The sequence below is a fragment of the Stegostoma tigrinum genome, chromosome 31, assembly GCF_030684315.1.
Source record: "Stegostoma tigrinum isolate sSteTig4 chromosome 31, sSteTig4.hap1, whole genome shotgun sequence".
Taxonomy (NCBI): Eukaryota; Metazoa; Chordata; class Chondrichthyes; order Orectolobiformes; family Stegostomatidae; genus Stegostoma; species Stegostoma tigrinum.
Window position 1 is genome coordinate 486,193 of NC_081384.1, and position 23,597 is coordinate 509,789.

General features: G+C 47.5%; 1 protein-coding gene across 6 annotated transcripts in view; it reads right to left on the reverse strand.

Annotated features, from left to right (window-relative positions):
- The window catches only part of ezh1 (enhancer of zeste 1 polycomb repressive complex 2 subunit), a 41,773-nt gene extending 19,374 nt beyond the window's left edge, over window positions 1-22,399 (reverse strand). For 2 of the 6 annotated variants that reach the window (XM_059638642.1, XM_059638641.1), the window contains exons 1-9: window positions 16,535-20,098; window positions 16,177-16,305; window positions 14,658-14,777; window positions 14,369-14,489; window positions 10,486-10,650; window positions 8,960-9,062; window positions 6,637-6,800; window positions 1,174-1,265; window positions 172-367 (exon numbers count right to left, since the gene is read on the reverse strand). In XM_059638642.1, coding sequence (XP_059494625.1) covers window positions 172-367; window positions 1,174-1,265; window positions 6,637-6,800; window positions 8,960-9,062; window positions 10,486-10,650; window positions 14,369-14,489; window positions 14,658-14,777; window positions 16,177-16,305; window positions 16,535-16,774 — 1,330 coding nt within the window. In that variant the 5' untranslated portion in view covers window positions 16,775-20,098. Of the gene's footprint in view, window positions 1-171; window positions 368-1,173; window positions 1,266-6,636; window positions 6,801-8,959; window positions 9,063-10,485; window positions 10,651-14,368; window positions 14,490-14,657; window positions 14,778-16,176; window positions 16,306-16,534; window positions 20,099-22,256 lie in introns of those variants that run through there. The other 4 variants (XM_059638643.1, XM_059638644.1, XM_059638646.1 and 1 more) reach the window with 4 other exon arrangements.
- Between the last annotated feature and the right edge of the window lie 1,198 nt (window positions 22,400-23,597).

The window sequence follows — 23,597 nt, forward strand, 5'->3', positions numbered from 1 at the left end:
GGTATGGGGAGAGGAGGTGGTCAGGGTATGGGGAGAGGAGGTGGTCAGGGTATGGGGAAAGGAGCTGGTCAGGGTATGGGGAGAGGAGCTGGTCAGGGTATGGGGAGAGGAGCTGGTCAGGGTATGGGGAGAGGTGCAGCTTGAAGCTGGGAGTGGGAGTTGCTGACTTACCTGAGAAGCTCTGGGAGTTTTCACCACTGCATTCCCTGTCACTGTCGCCATCTTTCATCTCACTGGCTGTGATGGGTGCCACATTGGGCTGGTTCTGGTTACTATGGTGATGCTTTCTGCGCCGTCCTGTGCTCCGTTTTGATCGTGTTTTGTTTTGAATGGTGGAGAGAGAGGCAGAAAACTCCTTGGCTCCATCCTACATCCAACAAGTGGCAACATCTCAAAGTCAGTTTTTATCCAAACTCAACATCATAATCAAGAAACTCAACCAGCCAAGCGCAAAAAGGGACAAAAGCATCAATCCTTGCCCTCCCCCTCTCCCTCTGCTCTATCTTCCCTCCCTCCCTCCCTTCTCCCTTCCCTCCCCTCCATCCACCCTCCCCTCCCTCCAAACTCTCCTCTCTCACCCACTCCCCTCCCCACCCTCCCCTCCCTCCAACCTCTCTCCTCTCCACCCTCTCCTCCCTCACCCTCTCCCCTCTCCACCCTCTCCTCCCTCACCCTCTCCCCTCTCCACCCTCCCCTCCCTCACCCTCTCCTACCTCTACCCTCTCCTCCCTCACCCACTCCTCCCTCACCCTCTCCCCTCTCCACCCTCCCCTCCCTCACCCTCTCCTACCTCTACCCTCTCCTCCCTCGCCCACTCCTCCCTAACCCTTTCCCCTCTCCACCCTCTCCTTCCTCTACCCTCTCCTACCTCTACCCTCTCCTCCCTCACCCACTCCTCCCTAACCCTCTCCCCTCTCCACCCTCCCCTCCCTCACCCTCTCCCCTCTCCACCCTCTCCTCCCTCACCCTCTCCTCTCTCCTTCCTGCTCGCCCTTGAACGTTGCCACACACTCCACCAGAAGCAACAATGGCTTTAATGAAGGGGCAGCCCTAGTCCTAGTGACCATAGAGCAATGCGCTCCATGAATCCTGCTGGAGGGTGGGTACTAGTCTTGTTGGACATGTCTTTGCTCAAATTAATTCCCAGCCTGAAAAATAAAAGCTTTTCTTCACCAGAAACATGAAGCAGTCCTTTCCACAAGGTGTTGTTTCCACCATTATCTCCTTATTTTTCCTTTTGTACATATTTGGTGTCGCATGAAAAGCTGCAAAAGAAAGAACCATTTTGTAACAAATTACTGTGCCAGATGGAGCAATGTGACAGAGAAACAGGAGAGGGAGGTGGCCATTCAGTCCATCAAATACAGAAATGAAATTACACTTGCCTTTACCTCAAATCCTGTAATATATTTATTAACAAAAATCCATCAATCCCACCATTCACTTTTTTAATAAACATTTGATCCAGCATGAATTGCCACTTGAGGAAGCAAATTCTGAACTTCTACCTCAACTTCACAACTGAAGAGATTTGGATCTTGTTTTTAAAGTATGCCCTTAATCTCAGCCTTTGCAAATGCCAGAATGACTTCTCTCTATTGACCTTAATATCTTCAAATACTTAATGAAATCACCTCTCGATGGCTCTCTGTAATTTAACCCCTCGATAAATCGACACTGAACTCCATCCAAAAAACAGTCTATCTGTCCTAAGACATGCTGTTCAGAACTACACAGGGTAATTCCAACTGTGGTATAAGTAAAGCTTTTGATAAGATAATTTCAACCTTCTTACATTCTAGTCTTTTAAATACAAAAACGTATTGACCTGTCTCATTTCTTCTGCATCTGTCCATGGCATTTTTATAATTCAGTGGTTTCAGAGGAAAGTTCACCATTATCCTCTCCAGGGAAATTAGGGCCGAGCAAGGAATACTGATCCAGCCAATATTGCCCATATTCACAAATCAATAAAAATCCAGACAAAACTACACACATTCACAATACTTATATAGACACTCATACACATCCACACACACACACTTACACACAAACACCTACTCACAGTGTGAGCAGGCGGTGACTGTGATGAACTCAGGGATGGGCAGTAAAGGGCCAGAGATGCCCTCATCTCATAAACTAATAAGAAAAATGATTTGTCATTTCTGTTTGGATCTTTTACTGTACCCACCATTTGCAAAGTACTCTGTTTTATCATTTTTATGTCTAAAGTGGACGACCTGCATTGACATTTTCCGGCATTTAAATCCATTTGCAACTGTTTTGCTACTTGTTTTAATATCTCCCTGTAATTCTTTCACACGTGCTTCCATTTACACTTCTTGGAATGTCACTGAACCTGCTATCATCAGCAAATTGTCACTCTATATCATATCTTCCAAGTCATTTATAAACATGGTAAATTGTTGAGTCTCCAACAGGAATAGAAGCAAAGAAATGTTACCGTACACTCCACACTCATTTTACCCAACCAAGCAATTCGTGCAAAACACACAATAAAGTGTCCAACATGAGATATGTTTCTCCGACTGGCCGACATTTCATGGATAATCTCAGTGTGTGATTAACTACCACACTGGCAGTTAACTGTCAACCATCAGTAATCCGTGCATTTTCCATGGCAGCACCACGCTTGAGGGGCTGAATGGACTATATCTGCTTTGATTTTTTAAAATTATGTTTCCTACTATGTTAAAGTTTGTGAACATGTTGTTTATCCTTTTCACTCAGACCCTTGCCTCAGCTCGGTCCAGGTAGAGCTCATCCCAATGGCACAATTCTTTCTTTTTCTATTGCTTCCAGAGTCCCATGGAATGGAATCCCTTTCTGCCAGGTCATTCCTCCCTAATCTGCTTGTCTGATCATATCAGACTCAGTAATAATCCAGACATTTCAATCCTTGTTTTCCTTTCCTTTAAACCTGCTCCTGGTCTCTGGAACTCTGCAAACGTGACTTCATGTACTATTCCCACCCCTTTCCCCTCCAGTATCCTTCAAAATTAGTTCTACCTGTCCCTGACCTTCACCACTGCTCAGAATCAATGCCACCTGTCTTCTTCCTCAAGATGCTGAATACCCTACAACTACAGCATCCCACCTATCCACCTTCGCCGGCCTCTACACAACCTCAGATAACAAAGTGTGGAGCTGGATGAACACAGCAGGCCAAGCAGCATCTCAGGAGCACAAAAGCTGACGTTTCGGGCCTAGACCCTTCATCAGAAGATGCTGCTCAGCCTGCTGTGTTCATCCAGCTCCACACCTTGTTATCTCAAATTCTTCAACAGCTGCAGTTCCCACTATCCCTTTACACAACCTCAACAGTTTTTCACCAGAACACAAATATTCTAAGAAAGCTGTGCAGTCAGTTTCCACCAGACCCCACTGTCAGTCATACCTGGATACCGTTTACTCTAAGCATTGTCAGTTACACCAGGCCATTCAGGATTTGTCAATGATTATGAAGTGAGATGAAGATCCTCAGCAAAAAGCCCAGTTTCTCCTTTTCCTCCTTCATGTGCTACAGTGTCTCCAATTCACTCTACAGCTTCATATTTCTGTTGATGTGTCCACAGCCCACAAGCTGCAGTCCAGACTCACTGCACTGCCATGCCTTGTCTATTTTGATCCATAATTTGGTTTGTTTCAAAACGTTTACTTCTTTTTCTCCATACTCACATGCAGTAATCACTAAAACGCTGGACAAAAGTGTTGAATACTTACTGTCAGAAGCTGATTCAAGTGACAAGTATCAAAGACAGATGCAACAGCTCTCCCCCAATCTACATCCCCACTCACATCAAAGTCTAACTTTTACAAAAGCAAAAATAGAAATTGCCGGAAAACCTCAGCAGGTCTGGCAGCATCTGTGGACGGAAAGTAGAGTTAATGTTTCGGGTCAAGTGACTCTCCCTCAAAACTTCTAACATTGACCCTTTCCTAACCAGTTTCAAGCCACTAAACCAAAAACACACATTTACACACTCACAGGCACATAAAGAAACACATTTACACACTCACACCAGGGTAATATAGACACAGCTACACAGTCACACCAGGGCAATATAGACACAGTTACACACTCATGCCAGTGCAATATTGACATAGTTACACACTCACACCAGGGCAATATTGACACAGTTACACACTCACACCAGGGCAACACAGACACAGTTACACACTCACACCAGGGCAACATTGACACAGTTACACACTCACATCAGGGCAACACAGACACAGTTACACAGTCACACCAGGGCAACATCAACAAAGTTACACACTCACACCAGGGCAATATAGACACAGTTACACACTCATGCCAGTGCAATATTGACATAGTTACACACTCACACCAGGGCAATATTGACACAGTTACACACTCACACCAGGGCAACACAGACACAGTTACACACTCACACCAGGGCAACATTGACACAGTTACACACTCACATCAGGGCAACACAGACACAGTTACACAGTCACACCAGGGCAACATTGACATAGTTACACACTCACACCAGGGCAATATTGACACAGTTACACACTCACACCAGGGCAACACAGACACAGTTACACACACACACACACCAGGGCAACATTGACATAGTTACATACCCACACCGGGGCAATATTGACACAATTACATACTCACACCAGGGCAATATAGACACAGTTACACACTCACACCAGGGCAATATTGACACAGTTACACACTCACACCAGGGCAACATCGACACAGTTACACACTCACAGCAGGGCAACACAGACACAGTTACACACTCACACCAGGGCAATATTGACACAGTTACACACTCACACCAGGGCAACATCGACACAGTTACACACCCACACCAGGGTAACATTGACACAGTTACACACTCAAACCAGTGCAATATTGACACCGTTACACACTCACACCAGGGCAACATTGACACAGTTACACACTCACACCATAGCAACATAGACACAGTTACACACTCACATCAGGGTAACATAGGCACAGTTACACACTCACAACAGGACAAAACAGACACAGTTACACACTCACACCAGGGGAATATTGACACAGTTACACACTCACACCAGGGCAACATGGACACAGTTACACACTCACAACAGGGCAACATCGACACAGTTACATACCCACACCAGGGCAATATTGACACAATTACATACTCACACCAGGGCAATATAGACACAGTTACACACTCACACCAGGGCAATATAGACACAGTTACACACCCACACCAGGGCAATATCGACACAGTTATACACTCACACCAGGGCAACATAGACACAGTTACACACTCACACCAGGGCAATATTGACACAGCTACACACCCACACCAGGGCAACATGGACACAGTTACACACTCACACCATAGCAACATAGACACAGTTACACACTCACATCAGGGTAACATAGGCACAGTTACACACTCACAACAGGGCAAAACAGACACAGTTACACACTCACACCAGGGCAATATTGACACAGTTACACACTCACACTAGGGTAATATAGACACAGTTACACACACTCATACCAGGGTAATATTGACGCAGTTACACACTCACACCAGGGCAACATCGACACAGTTACACACTCATACCAGGGCAATTTCGACACAGTTACACACTCACACCAGGGCAATACTGACACAGTTACACACTCACACCAGAGCAATATCGACACAGTTACACACTTACACCAGGGCAACATCGACACAGTTACACACTCACACCACGGCAATATTGGCACAGTTACACACTCACACCAGGGCAACATTGACACAGTTACACACTCACACCACAGCAACATAGACACAGTTACACACTCACATCAGGGTGACATAGGCACAGTTACACACTCACACCAGGGCAATATTGTCACAGTAACACACTCACATCAGGGTAACATAGACACGGTTACACACTCACACCAGAGCAACATCGACACAGTTACACACTCACAGCAGGGCAACACAGACACAGTTACACACCCACACCAGGGCAATATAGATACAGTTACACACTCACACCAGGGCAATATTGACACAGTTACACACCCACACCAGGGCAATATAGATACAGTTACACACTCACACCAGGGCAATATTGACACAGTTACACACTGACACCAGGGCAATATAGACACAGTTACACACTCACACTAGGGTAATATTGACACAGTTACACACTCACACCACGGCAATATTGACACAGTTACACACTCACACCAGGGCAACATCGACACAGTTACACACTCATAGGGGACCTTTATGGAGGAAATGGGTCCCAACTGGCTGCAACTAGCTCACTGGCAGATTGTGCCTTGGCCAGAGGTATAATGGGTAAGAATCTTGGAGGGTGTGGAGAAGATGTGAAAGTAAATGTGAGGTAGTTTAGCTGCTGCAAGATGCCTTCCCTGATGGTGTTGGAGCTGTTACCAGTTTAATATAATGCTTATTCAACTTCTCCCATGCTACCCTTCAGCCCCAGTATCACTGCTATCACTGACTGGCTTTAGCATGATAACTCTGAGACACATATCAGAGGAGCCCAGGCCGGACAGACACACAGGACTCCATTGCTCCACAACTGGGCAGTACTCACGGTGCAGGAAGCAGTCATACTTGAAGCAGCGTCTGCAGAAAAGGGTGTGGAAGGAATGCAGAGATTGTTGGCGCTGCACAGACTTAGCATTAGGTCCATCAATGTTCGGAGTGCACTCTGGAGGGGCTGCTGAGGGATCACAGAGTTTTGTCAGCTCCCAGTACCTGAAAAGCAGAAACATCACTGATCAGCTTAGTCTTCTCTGCGATCCTGGGGGAGGGTGGTGGTTTGGTGGTGTGTGGATGATGGCTGTAGAGGGGGTGGTGATGGTGACAGGGTTTGAGCCCAGAGGGAAAAAAACAAATGAAGTGGAGGTGCCGGTGTTGGACTGGGGGTGGACAAGGTCATAAATCACATGACACCAGGTTATAGTCCAACAGGTTTATTTGAAATCACAAGCTTTCACAGCATTGCCCCTTCGTTAGGTGAAGTGAGAGAGAAGCTTACAGAAAACAAATTATGGGCAGAGAGATCAAAAGATCTTACAAATGGTGTGAGTGGAGTGTCAACAAGCCAAATGATAGCTCTCTGCAGGTGATCAGGAGTGTCACACGGTGTGTATAAACAGCAAAATAACAAGCTAAAGGTTGATTTATAATCTGATTAATTGAATCAGACAGATAATTACAAAAAATTAAAAATAAGGTGCTGCTGGAGACAAAATAAATGACTGGAATAACATGATAAGTATAAGAGTCACATACCATAGGTCTAACTAAAGTAACAAGTAATCCAAAATTGTACAAACTAATTAAGGTAGAGAGATTATAACAAGTCATCAAGGTGATGGTGTCAAAACTGAACAGAAAGAAATATTGGACTGAACAGTACGGTGGAGTCACATCTAGTGCGACGTGAATCCAAGATCACAGTTGATATCATCTTCACAGCTACGGAACTTGGCTATTAGTTTCTGCTTGTCGATTCTGTGCTGTTGTGCATTCCGAAAGCCACCTTAGAGAACGCTTACCCGAAGATTGGAGGCTGAATGTCCTTGACCACTGAAGTGTTCCCTGACTGAGAGGGAACATTCCTGTCTGGCAATTGTTGTGCAGTATCCATTCATCCATTGTCTTAGCATCTGCATGGTCTCAAAGATGCTGCTTGGCCTGCTGTGTTTATTCAGCTCACACCTTGTTATCACGGATTCTCCAGCATCTGCAGTTCCTACTATCTCTGATACACTTTAAAACTGTGTTTTCCTCAGCGGTGAGCTGAAACTCCCGAGACCCCAAAGTTTCCAACTTAGCTAGCAGGGAGGGGCGGATGTGTAGTGACAACACAGGGACCCCAAGGGTAGAAAGCTTGATTAAAGTTTCTGTGATCAAAATTGCTGTTTAGCTCCTAATAGCGTTTAACCTGTGTTTAATTTAAAGTGTGTTTAATTACTTTCCTCAGTATGGTTGATTGTGTCATTTTCACTGTTTTATTACATTTACCCCTATTCCTTGTATTATATTTACCTCTTGTATTTAATAAACAGAGTTTCTTTAGCCCTGAAACACCTGTCTACTGCCTTCTTCATTTCACATTCCTAACTAAGTCCAGTTTCAGAACCAGGGATCTGGAGGTGATTTGAATTGCCTAAAAATCAGCAAATTACTCATCACAAGCCAGAACCCTTAGGTTGTTTGAAGATGAGGTGGAGGTGTCAGGATGGTCTTGGCGAGATGGGTGTTGTTATCGATGATATGTTGAAGGCAGTGAAGAACATGGCATGGTCTCTCTGCTCCAAGGGAATACTGAAAGACAAAGGGTACGCTTATTGGTTGTATCCTGTCTCTGTTTTCTCAGGAGGTTGTTCCAGTTTTCTACAGTGGCATGTCGGAATTATGACAATGGATAAATGGACACCATGCACCATTTACCAGACAGGGATGTTCCCACCCAGTCGGGGAACACTTCACAGGCAAGGACATTCAGGCTCAGATCTTTGTTCTATTGCTCGGCCTGTTTACACTCCACTCACAGCATTTGTGTGACCTTCTAATCTCTCTGCCCATTGATCTCTCTGCCTACAAATTCTGTGCCTGTGTGTTTCTCTCTCACTTCACCTGATGAAGGGGCTAGGCTCTGAAAGCTTACGATTTCAAATAAACCTGTTGGATTTTAACCTGGTGTCATGTGATTGGCATGTATTGCTCTGTTCCACCATCTGGATACCATTGAAGCTCCAGGACAATAGTACATTTATCTCAAGCGTTACTGTTCACTGTTCATTATCATCCACTGTTCACCACTGTTTACTGTTTTTCCTCTGAAAGGTGAAAATATGATAAAGGTGGGGATGGTGACGGTGCACGGGAAGATGGATTCAACTCACTTCTCTCTCAGGTCCTTTGAAGAGCCCCTGTCTGGAAACATCATGGCAATGGCTTTGAAGATCTTGTCAGGAGGGAGCCTTCTGTTGGACCTCTCTTCAGTCCCTGCAACATGCAGTGAAAGCACGGTTAAAGGGTCAAACAGACAACAAATACTGCCAAGCCAGCATAAGCTGGGTTGTAAATCGGAATTAATGAATTTTAATGTTAACCATTCTGAACATCAAATATGCCATTCTCCCCTCCCCTCCTTGCTACTGACAGGCTGCTGTGGGGTCTGAGGGCGTGGGCTTTGTTGGGAAAGCGATGTGAATTACATTTACATTTGATGGTCTGGACACCTCATTGCGGGATTGAAGTCACACTCCCACACTGCAGTGCCTTCTGTCGAAGGAATGCGTGAAATGGGGATTGCCAGTGAATTGCAGACAAATGTCCTTCCCAATCTGTCCGGAACCGAGGGAAGTTCAGTGCTTCCTCCATTCCCTCAACCTCACCTACTGCCTCCCTGAACTTTGGAAAAGCCGAACCCTGATTCCCTCGAAGCCCAATCTCAACAAACTCCTCTGACTGCTCTCTGTCTCTGAAACTTTCTTTCATTGTTCTAAACGGGCTTTGATTCACAGGAACATAGGATTCAAAGCAGGAATAGGCCATTCCAAACTTCTCTACAATTCAGTAGGATCCTAGCTGACCTGTTTGTGGTCTAGCTGCACTTTCCTGCCTGGACCCATCGCCCACCTCTGTCTGTCTATTAGAGATCAGTTTACTTTGCCTCCAGTGACCCAGCTTCCACTGCCTCCCGAGCAGAATAATGACCATCAGGGAGAAAATGACTCGTAGTGTCTCAACTGCTGTGAGAATTGCCCCAGAGTGGGGTTGATGGATACCACCCTTGTCACTGCAGTTTGGGGAGGGTGGGGAGAGACTGCTGTGTTGGGACAATAGGCAGCTAGAGGAGCTCGAAGCCAGAGAGACCCAGAGCAAGGTTCAATCCACCAACTGAGCGAGACAGAAAGGAGAAGGAGGGCTGGGGGGGTGGCAGGGGGCTAGTGATTCACACAGGGGATTTATCCCTGGGTAGGGGTCCCTGCAAACCATCTGTATTGTCACTGTTGTAATACAGGAAATACAGCAACCAATTTAAGCACAGCTAGATCCCACAAACAGCAATTCATTTAAAAGTAACTTTGACCAAGCCAAGACACAATGAATCTCTCTCTCCAATAATCTGCTGTTCAAAGTAATCCCTGAAAGACCTGAACCCAATCCTTGCTGCAGCTCCTTTCAATCAGCTCTGCAAGAATTCCACTTTTAAAAAAGTTTCTTCATTCAGTCAAACTGCTGGAATGCTCTCCGTAATGGCACTGTGGAGGGCACCAACACCCGAAGGATTGTAATGGTGCCAGCAGGTGGCATTACCAAGGGTAGTTAGGGATGAGCAATGAACACTGACTAAGGCAGTGACGCCAAGGAGGCGACAGTGAATAAGAGAAACTCTCCTTAGGATAGCTCAGTTAAAACGCACCATCGTCAGCATTCTGATCGCCGCACTGTGATTCATCCCGTCCTTGTTTCATATTCCGTCGGCTGTTGGTACGACAGGGAGTTGTCGGCTTAACTTCATCATCTGACTCCCGAATGAGAGCACGGACAAGTGCAGTAAAGATCTCATCGCTGATAAAATCACACTCTGCAAAACATAGAACTGTTAATCTCAGCTACTCTGCAAATATAAACCTCTCTGAAAACTCAGTCTCAGTAACCACCATGGAACTTCACATCTGGAAATAGACTGCTGGTTTCAGTGATTTCTCACAGTGTTGTTCCACATGGAAGGCCACACATTCATTATCTGAGCGATGGGGTGGTGGGCACTCCGCAGTAACCAGCTGGTACTTCCCCCACATCAAGCAGATGTTCACCTGCACATCTGCCAATGTGGGATACTGCATCCACTGTACCCGGTGTGGCTTCCTCTACATTGGGGAAACCAAGCTGAGGCTTGGGGACAGCTTTGCAGAACACCTCCACTCGGTTCACACTAAACAACTGCACCTCCCAGTCATGAACCATTTCAACTCCCCCTCCCATTCCTCAGATGACATGTCCATCCTGGGCCTCCTGCAGTGCCACAATGATGCCACCCGAAGGTTGCAGGAACAGCAACTCATATTCCGCTTGGGAACCCTGCAGCCCAATGGTATCAATGTGGACTTCACCAGCTTCAAAATCTCCCCACCCCCACAGCATCCCTAAACCAGCCCAGCTCGTCCCCGCCACCGTAACCTGTCCTTCCTCCCACCTAACCCCTCCTCCCACCTCAAGCCCCACTCCATTTCCTACCTACTGATCTCATCCCACCCCCTTGACCTGCCCATCCTCCCTGGACTGACCTATCTCCTCCCTATCTCGCCACCTCCACTACCTTTACTGGCTCCACCCCTGCCTCTTTGACCTGTCTGTCTCGTCTCCAACTATCTTCACTTTTACCAATCTTCTATCCACCTCCCCCCACTATTTATTTTAGAACCCCCTTACTCTCCCCCATTTCTGAAGAAGGGTCTAGGCCCGAAACGTCAGCTTTCCTGCTCCTAAGATGCTGCTTGGCCTGCTGTGTTCATCCAGCTCTACACCTTGTTATGTCAGATTCTCCAGCATCTGCAGTTCCTACTATCTCTGGTCCTTTCCTTGCTTCTGTTTGACCTGAAGCCACGAGACTTCATGGAGTCCACAGTCAATGTTGAGGTCTCCCAGGGCAGCACCAACTCTACTGGGTCGGCTCTGCCGATGGGACATGTCATATCCAGGGATGGTGATGAGTGTTTCTGGGACGTGGTCCATATGGTACGATTCTGCAAGTATAAGTTAGTTAGGAAGGCCTCACAGAATGACAAGGCTGAGTTAGCAGTTGATGTTTCCACTTGCCACTTCACTGCCGAGTCATTCCCTTCTTTTTGAAACTTTTTACTGATTTGATACAAATGAATGTTAGCAAGTTTTGAGAAGATTTGTAGCTCACGTTGAGGTTCTGGATGTGAGTTTGCTCGCTGAGCTGGAAGGTTCGTTTTCAGACGTTTCGTCACCATTCTAGGTAACATCATCAGTGAGCCTCCGACGAAGCGCTGGTGTTATGTCCCGCTTTCTATTTATCTGGTTAGGTTTCCTTGGGTTGGTGATGTCATTTCCTGCGTTAAACATCAACTAGCCACAAAACGACATGACCCACTATCACTAGTATCCTTACATACAGATGAGGAAGGACACCACTTTGATTGGGACAACACATCCATCCTAGGACAAGCCAAACCGAGACACGCACGAGAATTCCTAGAAACATGACATTCCAACCGGAACTCCATCAACAAACACATTGATTTGGAGCCAATCTACCATCCCCTGAGAAAAAGAGCAGGAAATGACATCACCAACGCAGGAAATGACATCACCAACCCAAGGATACCTAACCAGATAAATAGAAAGTGGGACATAACACCAGCGCTTCATCGGACGCTCACTGATGATGTTACCTAGAATGGTGACGAAACGTCTGAAAACGAACCTTCCAGCTCAGCAAGCCATCTCACATCCAGAACAAATGAATGTCTTGCTTAGCTATTTCAGACCCAGCAAGTTTGGAGTCATGCATAGGCCAGACCATGTAAAGATGGCAGATTTCCTTTCCTAAAGGGCATGAGTGAACCATAGAACACAGAACATAGAACAGTACAGCACAGAACAGGCCCTTCAGCCCACAATGTTGTGCCGACCATTGATCCTCATGTACGCACCCTCAAATTTCTGTGACCATATACATGTCCAGCAGTCTCTTAAATGACCCCAATGACCTTGCTTCCACAACTGCTGCTGGCAACGCATTCCATGCTCTCACAACTCTCTGCGTAAAGAACCTGCCTCTGACATCCCCTCTATACTTTCCACCAACCAGCTTAAAACTATGACCCCTCGTGCTAGCCATTTCTGCCCTGGGAAATAGTCTCTGGCTATCAACTCTATCTATGCCTCTCATTATCTTGTACACCTCAATTAGGTCCCCTCTCCTCCTCCTTTTCTCCAATGAAAAGAGACCGAGCTCAGTCAACCTCTCTTCATAAGATAAGCCCTCCAGTCCAGGCAGCATCCTGGTAAACCTCCTCTGAACCCTCTCCAAAGCATCCACATCTTTCCTATAATAGGGCGCCCAGAACTGGACGCAGTATTCCAAGTGCGGTCTAACCAAAGTTTTATAGAGCTGCAACAAGATCTCACGACTCTTAAACTCAATCCCCCTGTTAATGAAAGCCAAAACACCATATGCTTTCTTAACAACCCTGTCCACTTGGGTGGCCATTTTAAGGGATCTATGTATCTGCACACCAAGATCCCTCTGTTCCTCCACGCTGCCAAGAATCCTATCCTTAATCCTGTATGGGTTTTTAACAACAAACAAGTCATCTAGAATTTAAATGTCATATTTTCACTGAACCCAAATTCCACCTTCTGCCACAGTGTGATTCAAACCTGGGTCCCAGAGCATTACCTCTCTCTCTGGGTTTCTAGTCCAACAACAATAATATGAGGCTAAAGCTTCCCTGGGTGTAATACAACTCACTGATCAGGATCATTTTCGATCACCCAACCAGTGAGAGGGGAGGCCATTCAGAAAAACTGAGAAGTCTGGCTCTTACACAGTTGGATTTCTCAAACCCAGTCTCCATGTTATCGAATCTCCTCACCAAATCTGACCCTTTACTTTCTCAGGAGCAGAGATCACCTCCCACAGGAACAAGATGGAAATTGCAGGAGTTCACAGAAATTGTACACAGATCAGGAGGGGATGGATAGTCTGACTGAGTCATCTTTCTCTGAAGAGAAGAATGCTGATGGTTGTTCCGGTGGTTTGGTGTAAAATGGTGAAGGGTTTTGACAGAGAGAATGTGGGGAAGAGCAGAATTAGAGACCTTTGATATAAAACATTCACCAAGAAATACAACTTGGTGTAAAATTCAGGAGTAACCTTCTCACCCAGAGCGTGGTGAGTACGTGGGACTCACTCCCACAGGCAGCAGCTACAGAGAGTTTGATGGTTTTAAGGGAAAATGAGACAAGTTCATGTCAGAGAATGGAGTTCAGGGTTAGAATGATTGATTGAGATGAGGAAAGATAGGGGGAGGCACATGTGGAAGTTAAGTCCCAGCACAGGCAAATAAAGGGTCACCAGACTCATAAGGTAACTCTGCTTTGCCTCCTGCAAATGCTGCCAGACCTGATGAGTTACTCAAGAACTTTGTTTTTGTCCCAGCTTGAATTTGTTAGGCCGAATAGCCTGATTCCGTGCTGCACATTTTATGTAAATACATTTTTCGGTCTGTACTATAGACTTGTGACAGGAAAGAGAAGTAGCAACTTACCTCTGTCTCCGTGCACTTTCCCGTCATAATTATTGATCAGTTCCTCAATAAAAACACCATCCTGCTCAAGGACCTCGTCTCCCATATAAGGGATATTATGCAAGACAGTCTCATCCTCCACCTGCATTATAACAGGCAGCATTATTAAGGAATGTCAGGTACTGTAATGTTATATATTTGTTCAAAACAAACGAGGGTAATTTCTGCAAATGCGATCCCACCTACACCCAAATTCCAATGCAGCAGAGCCACTCCCTCATGTCACACAACAACACCCTGGCCAACATACCATGAAATTCTGTTGGAGAGGAGACCAGGAATACATAACTGGGCTCATGGCCACTGGGCTCAGCATCTTCTGTATGACCGTCTGACTCTTGAAACTCAGGAATAAACTCTCAACTGTGCACTGCAACGAAGGAAAGACGCAGTGAGGACAAGTGAGGGTGAGCTCAGGGAGATGTGGTTTCTTTAACAGCTATGGCTGTGTCATGGCCGAATGTTCCCGTGTGGAGTGGCGAGCCTGCTGTTAATTCCAGCTGTGCTGAGGGCCTGAGGAGTAGCTGCCAGTGACAGTGTGTAAGCTGCCGGGCTTCGGTCTGATTGAATGAGTTTGATATTGTTGCTTGGTCTTTCCACGTGATATTACGGAGGATGATGGTGCCAGTGACCGTGTTTTCAACTGTCACAGGCATAGGCCGGTGCCATATTATATGCACTGGTAAGATGGGATGCCAGATTTCCAAATAGCAGGGAACGGCTGACAGGAAATCGGAATGGGAATAATGCAACCGGACCAGTGGTTATGTATTTAACTATTTCTCAATTCCATCTGTTCACTCTTTCTTCTCAGAAATGCAACTGGGAATTCAGGAGCAACTTCCTCAGCCAGAGAGCGGTGAGCACGTGGGATTCACTCCCACAGGGAGTGGCTTCAGTGAATTCGATGGCTTCAATGGAAAACTACTCACGTTCATGTGGGAGAAGGGAACTGAGGGTTAGAATGTTTGATTGAGATAAAGAAAGGCAGAGGGAGGTTCAAATGGAAACCCAGGGAGACAGGTAATGTCCTGCGGAATTTCAAATGGAGGATAAACCCCAGGATGGACAGACAAAGGGTGAACTCCACACAGGCTGGTGTCCCATCACCAGGTCACCCTTTATTTACAAGTGGAGAATTCTTCACACTGATCCAGCTCTGTCAGGACCAGTTCTCAGAGTGAACAGAACCCTCGATGCTCCTGTTTTTAATCTATCAGCCAGGACTCTCAGGTTGGGCTGTTAATCTGGTCCAATCAGGAAACTCATATTCTATGAGGTGCATCTGGCTGACCCTATCACAATCAGGACAAAGGATTGGCGTCAACGGCCCTCCTCATCGAAGCCTCCCATGTGTCAGGGTGGGGGGGCAGATGGGATGGGGGCGCAGTGTGGGCTTTTGCGGGGTTTGTGTAGGGGGAAGATAGCTGTCTGCTCCCTCATTGCACAGCTGCAGGCACAAAGCTGAAGGTCAGAGCTGCTGGAGTCTCCACTCCCCAAATGAACGTTGATGGTAAACCCACTGAGACTGAAAACAGAGCCACAATAAACATCCAAGCAGTCAATGTGTAACTTGCGAAAACAAAGGTCACAGTGAGGTGCCAGCTCCAATACATAGCAGTCTATCACTGACTGCCTTCTTCATACAGGCTATCAACCCCTCCATCCCACATACAATCTCCTCTCCCGTCCCCTCAAGTACCCACACTGCCTTGTTGGCACAGTTGGTACAGAACACAGAGTCAACTGGACTTTACTCGAGAATCTACCTTCCATTTGCCATAGCTTGTAGCTCCCACTGCGCTGCCAGCAATTGGCTGGATCTTCAGCTTCTTCCAGTCTTCATTCAGAACCTCAGTTCGGCTCCTGATCTTGTTGCGGTTACAGATAAACATATCCTTCGTACAGAAAGGGGAAGAGAGTTGGTTAGAGAGGGATGGAGAAACGTTCAGTGTCTAACCTCAGGCTCACCATCTAACCAGGCTCCAGGCTCTCAGCAGCCTGACAATTTCTTTGAGAAATGAGTTTGTGTGTGTGTGGTGGGTGGCTCCCATCCTCACGCACAGCCACTCCCTGGAGCCTGAGCACAAAGTGAAGCAGTTTTGAAAATGACACACCCACCGTTACCTTCACTTCATCTGCTCTCCGGAAACGTTTGAGTTGGCGCAGACGCATGTACTCGGACTTGACTCGTTTCCGCCACTCCATCGACAGATTCGCCAACTGTTTATTCTGAGAGGGTTCAGATTCCATCCTCAGCCTGGAAACCAGATCATGCCAATCAGCATCATGCCAGGCCTGGGGGCAGTGTGGGAAATACCAACCACCCCTACCCCTTTGGGAGAGGGGGGGAGAACTCACAGCCATCCACCTCAAAGAACCAGACCGATTCTGAACCAGAAGGAAGATGTTCTTGTGGAGCCGATTGTCAGGGCTCAGAACAAGATGAATATTTTGCAGATAAATCTGTAACTTATTCCATTCACACGCCACTGCAGACTATTTCTGCTTTTCCTGTTTCTTTTAAACTAATTCTTCTCTTTACTCCTTCTAAATCCATCTCTTCTCCTCTTATTCTTCCTTCCCAAGCCTTCCCAAGTATTCTACCCTCCCAAGTCTCTCCTCAACCTCCAGTGCTTTGATCTTGCTGTTATTGTTCCTGATGTGACTCTCTGTGGATAAGCAGACAGTTCCACTTTGGTTTTGTCAAGACAAAAATCCCAAGTGCCTGATTCCCACTCCCAAAATCACATTCCTGCCCAAAGCACTCAATAGGGGCTCATCTTGCTCCCCACCAAATCACGACCTCCCCTGCCAGCTGTTCCCCAGCCCCATTCTACAATGTCCAATCCCTTGTGAATAAGGCCTTTAGCCACATAGGAACAAGAATAAGCCATTCAGCCAGGTTCAGTATTCAATACAATCATGGCTCATCTGGTTTAAACTTAAACCACTTTCTTCTTTTCAAAAATCCAGCAAACTCAGCCTTGAATCAATGTAAAGACCCATCTCCAGTAGCTCTGGGATAAAGATTCCACACGAGAATGGCACTTGTCATCCATAAACATCCTGGAGATGATTACACAGAATATGACACAAAAACCAAGAATTCAGCTGAGTGCCAGTGACACCTTCTTTTTAAACGAAGCCCTTGTGTGTTTTACTACTGCTCTAACAGGGCTGTTGAGGTGAAGGTGTGGAACAGTATAAGATGCTCAAAGAGGAGAAAGTCCCAGGATTACAGAGTATGAACCTGTGTGTTCCACACCATCACCTCTTTCAAAATCATGATTTACGCCATCCTACACTTAATCTAAATGTTCTCAAAGATTTCAACATTGCTTTCCTCTCACAGTCTCTGCACCATTCTTCTTTTTTTCACTAGTTTTACCTCCATCTCTACCAGTCTGCTCCTCTGAGCCACTGGGCCTCTTATGAACCCCGTATCTCTCCCCCCAGTGTGGGTGGTCAGTACAGTCACCATCAGCTCACGACTGCACAGTGATATCTACAAGTTCCATCCCACCATCAGACTTACTGTGGACTGCTCCTTAAAGTAAGTCTCATTCTTGGACACATGCATCTCAGTATCTCACTTTACCGCAAATCTATAGATCACCTCATGATGCTGCACTTCTCTAGCATCCACCCTAAATGTATTAAAACAGCCATTCCCTATGGAGAAGCCCTGTGCATTTACAGGATCTGTTTGGATGAGGAGGAATGCGATGGACACCTGAAGGTGGTGAAGGGTGCCCTAATAGAAACAGGATAAGATGCTCAACTCATTGATCACCAGCTCCGGTGTGCCACAGCAAAATATCATAATGAACACCTCAGAAGACAAACACAGGATACGACTGATAAAGTACCCTTCGTCATCCAGTACTACGCCATGTTCTTTGCAGTCTTCAATACATTATTGATGACAATGAGCATCTTGCCAAAATCTTCTCCATGCCTCCACTTCTTGCCTTAAAACAACTGACCAACCATAAACACACTACTGTTCACAGCAAACTGTCCAGTCTTCAGGACAACACTGACCACAACACTGTACAATCCGGTCATGGCAACTTCTGCAAGACATACCAGATCATCAATATGGATACTACCATCACACGTGGGAACACCACAGCAGAAACTCATGTGACTCGGTCAATGTCATCTACCTCAGATGCTGCAGGCAAGGATGCCCCGAGGTATGGTACATTAGCGAGACCATGCAGATGCTAAGACAATGGATGAATGGATACTGCACAACAATTGCCAGACAGGAATGTTCCCTCTCAGTCAGGGAACACTTCAGTGGTCAAGGACATTCAGCCTCCAATCTTCGGGTAAGCGTTCTCTAAGGTGGCTTTTGGAATGCACAACAGCACAGAATCGACAAGCAGAAACTAATAGCCAAGTTCCGTAGCTGTGAAGATGACATCAACTGTGATCTTGGACACACGTCACACTAAATGCGACTCCACCATACTGTTCTGTCAAATCTTTCTTTCTGTTCAGTTTTGACACCATCACCTTGATGACTTGTTATAATCTCTCTACCTTAATTAGTTTGTACAATTTTGGATTACTTGTTACTTTAGTTAGACCTATGGTATGTGACTCTTATACTTATCATGTTATTCCAGTCAAAATAAAAAACCGAAAGAATTGCGGATGCTATAAATCAGGAGCAAAAACAGAAAGTTGCTGGTAGCTAAGCAAGTGTGGCAGCATCTGTGAAGAAAACAAAAATCAGAGTTAACATTTCAGGTCCAGTGACCCATCCTCAGAATAGTCCTGACAGAGCGGCTGAGCTTCCAGCAACTTCCGTTTTTGTTCCTGATGTTATTCCAGTCATTTGGTCTGTCTCCAGCACCACCTTATTTTTTTAAGATCTCTCTGCTTCAATTAATCAGATTATAAATCAACCTTTAGCTTGTTATTTTGCTGTTTATACACACCGTGTGACACTCTTGATCACCTGCAGAGAGCTATCATTTGGCTTGTTGACACTCCACTCGCACCATTTGTATGATCTTTTGATCTCTCTGATTATAATGTCTGTCTGTGCCTGGGTGCTCTCTTCACTTCACCTGACGAAGGGGCAGCGTTTAGAAAGTTTGTGATTTCAAATAAACCTATTGGATTATAACCTGGTGTTGTGAGATTTCTGACCTTGTACACTGCCAGTCAACACTAGCACCTCCACGTCCCCCGCAATGAATGTGAGGAGCCTTCAGACTCTTTGTTTAAGAATGAGTCCGACCAATCTTTTTCTTCTGGCACAACCCTTTCTCCCCAAACCTAAATATCTGCTAAAGTTACCTCCTATCTTACCCCTAAACTCACATCTTTTGTTAATTTCAAACCACACTTCCCTCACACTGTCTCTGAGCCCATCTTGTCCATAATTCCTGCCTCCTGTTCCCTTGACACTATTCGCTCTAACTCCTGGTCCCCATATTAGCAACAAGTCCTCTCTCCATGTATTCTCTCTCTCTCTCACCTTTAAATCTATTATCACCTCTCTCTTCAAAACACCAACCCTGACACTATCATGTCTTGTTTCAAACCTCCTGTTCTTCTGTAAATCCGTCCTTCTCTTTCCTGGAGCTCTATTTGAACTCATTGAATCTGGATTTCTGCCTCTGATCCAAACTAAAGCATCCCACACTATGACCACAAGGGGACAGCTTGTACGGTCAATTTTACCCCACCCTCCCCAACCCGACAATCCCTCTGGACCGTCAGTCACACCACCCTGTTCCATACCCCCTCCGACCCACACCTCCACTGCCACCCACTGTTGTCAGGACCAAGGCTGGAAGCCTGTTTCTCTCTCCCCACGCCTGTCTCTCCACTGACTTTTCTCACTGAGACTTTGCATAAGAGATCTCTCTTTGGCTAGTATTTCATTGCCTCACATCTCCTTATTGGCCTGGGCTCATTTTTATAAATTTCCTGTGAAGCTCCCTGGGATGTTTTAGTCCATTAAGTTTCACATTTAAATATAATTTATCCTATTGGTCTTCACTAGAGAGCACTTGCCAATGGAGAAGTCCAGGAGGAGGTAAGGCCAACACTAAAAGGAGGAAATAGGTAAAGGATTGGCAGAAGAGAAGCGCCCTGTTTGGATCGCAGGTTTTTGAGGGAAGTTAGGGTGAGAAGTATGGAGGCTTTAACTCTAATCATTCCAGCCTCCTTGGATATGGATTGGTGTCAGTGGCTGCAAATTCCTGTTCAAAACATGTGGAGAGGGATGAAAATGATCATTCTTGCCCAGACAGCTCAACAGAGGGGAATATTTTAGGAGTAATAATCTGTGACAAAATTTAATCCTGATAAGTGTGAGGCAATGCACTTTGGAAGAAGTAACAACACAAAGGTATATTCAATGAATGAGATAATGCGAACTGCTGATGCTGGAGAATCCAAGATAACAAAGTGTGGAGCTGGATGAACACAGCAGGCCAAGCAGCAACTCAGGAGCACAAAAGCTGATGTTTCGGGCCTAGACCCTTCATCAGGTTTTCTGTCAGCTTTTGTGCTCCTGAGATGCTGCTTTCCCTGCTGTGTTCATCCAGCTCCACACTTTGTTATCTCGGATTCAATGAATGGCAGGTCACTAGGAAGCACAGAGGAATAGTTGGATCTTGTGGGGGCTTGGCTACAGATCCCTCAAGGTGACAGATAACAAAGTGTGGAGCTGGGTGAACACAGCAGGCCCAGCAGCATCTCAGGAGCACGAAAGCTGACGTTTCGGGCCTAGACCCTTCATCAGGGAGCTCAAGGTGACAGGGCAGGTTATGAAGGTAGTTGACAGGCATACGGGACACGACTTTATCAGTCGTAGCAAAGATTGCAACAACAGGGAGGCCACGTTGGAGGTGTACAGGACTTTGATAGGTCCACAGCTGGAGTACTGTGTAGTTCTGGTCATCTCACTACAGAAAAGGTGTGATTGGACTGGAGGAGTACAGAGAAGGTTCACTGAGATGTTGCCTGGGATAGAACAGGTCAGCTATGAAGATGAAGAGAGACTGGATAAGCTCAGGTTGTTTTCTTTAGAGCAGAGAAGGTTGACGGGGGACCTGATAGAGCTGTAAAGGGTTATGAGGGTCATGGATAGGGTAACCACATGTTCCCCTTAGTTAAAGGGTCAAAAACAAGGAAGTGAAAGGCAGGAGGTTTACAGGGAATTTTTCACCCGGGGTGCTGGGGTCTGGAATGCACTGACTGGGAGGGGAGTTCATGTGGAAATCCTCGCAACCTTTAAAATGAGCACCTGAAATGTCAAAACATTCAAGGAAATGGGCCGAGTGGTTCAAGAATTCCATAGTGTAGATTTCGAGCCGTTTCCGTCAGCACATACTCGATGGGCTGAAGGGTCTCTTCTGCATTTTAGTCACTGAAATTTGGAAGAGTATAACTAATAAGGATAAATAATTTGTTTCATGGAAATCATGTTGAACAAAGCGTCTTCGCCCTCTCGGTGAATGCGATATTGTGTACCTGGACTTTGTAAAGGGGGTTGATAAAGGAGCACAGTCCCGGGGGGGGGGGTACTAAAGGGACATGATCACAGGCCTGGGTGTGGGTTGTTTGCAGGAGCTCTCCCCACAGAATGAGCCCGGGGGTGGGGGGATCTCTGTGAGCAGCAGTACGTGCTCCGGGGGAGACCCCACGCCGGGAAGCGGCTCCATTGCAGCGGCCGCGGGGAGACGATGTTCCCGGAGCCGCGGCCGGGGACACTCCGAGAGTCTGCACCAGGAGCCTGACATTCGCAGCCGCTTTAGAGGCGGGTCCCCGGGGGGAGCGGGGGCACGGGCACGCCGTTCGGCCCATCTCTGCTCACCTGCCCTCTATTCCCGGGGCCGCGGGCTCGGGCTTTCTCTCTCCTACCTTCAGAGTGATTGGGTTCGCATTCTGCAGCGGCCCGGGGCCCGGAGCGTCTCACTGCAGCGACTGACGCAGCACCACCCCCACCCCCACCCTCACCGAGCACCACCCCCACCCTCACCCGAGCACCACCCCCACCCCCACCCGAGCACCACCCCCACCCCCACCCTCACCGAGCACCACCCCCACCCCCACCCGAGCACCACCCCCACCCCCACCCGAGCACCACCCCCACCCCCACCCTCACCGAGCACCACCCCCACCCCCACCCGAGCACCACCCCCACCCCCACCCCAGACCTGCACCACCCCCACCCCCACCCCCACCCGAGCACCACCCCCACCCCCACCCCAGACCTGCACCACCCCCACCCCCACCCCCACCCGAGCACCACCCCCACCCCCACCCCAGACCTGCACCACCCCCACCCCCACCCTCACCCCCACCGAGCACCACCCCCACCCCCACCCTCACCCCCACCGAGCACCACCCCCACCCCCACCCCCACCCTCACCGAGCACCACCCCCACCCCCACCCCAGACCTGCACCACCCCTACCCCCACCCTCACCGAGCACCACCCCCACCCCCACCCCAGACCTGCACCACCCCTACCCCCACCCTCACCGAGCACCACCCCCACCCCCACCCCCACCCTCACCCCCACCGAGCACCACCCCCACCCCCACCCTCACCGAGCACCACCCCCACCCCCACCCCCACCCCCACCCCCACCGTGCACCACCCCCACCCCCACCCCCACCCTCACCGAGCACCACACCACCCCCACCCCCACCCCCACCCCCACCCCAGACCTGCACCACCCCAGCCCCACTGTGCACCATCCCCTCCCTGCACCAACCCTACTCCACACCACCACTGTCACACTGCACCAGCCCACACTGTACCCCCACCCCCACCCCTGAACACTGCACCGTGCCCCCCTCCACCCCACACACACAGTAACGCTGTAACCAGCCCATAGAGACTGCAGTGAGGCCAGCCAACTGGACCTCATAGAATAGGAGTTCCCTGATTGGGGCTGTTCATCTGGGCCAGTCAGGAGGCCTGGCTGGCAGATGTAAACAAGGTATTTCCTGATGGTGGAAATATGGAATAGTGTTCTTACGTGATGGTCTCTGTTTACTGAGTCACTGCACATGGGTGACGTGGGGAAGAAACGTGCACTGCTGCTGTCAGTGGAATGTGTGGGGGGGAGCTGAAAATAAAATCACAAGATTTAGAGTCTCATGGTTCTAGGCACTGACTCAGAGTGGGGCAGGTCAGAGCTTCTGTTC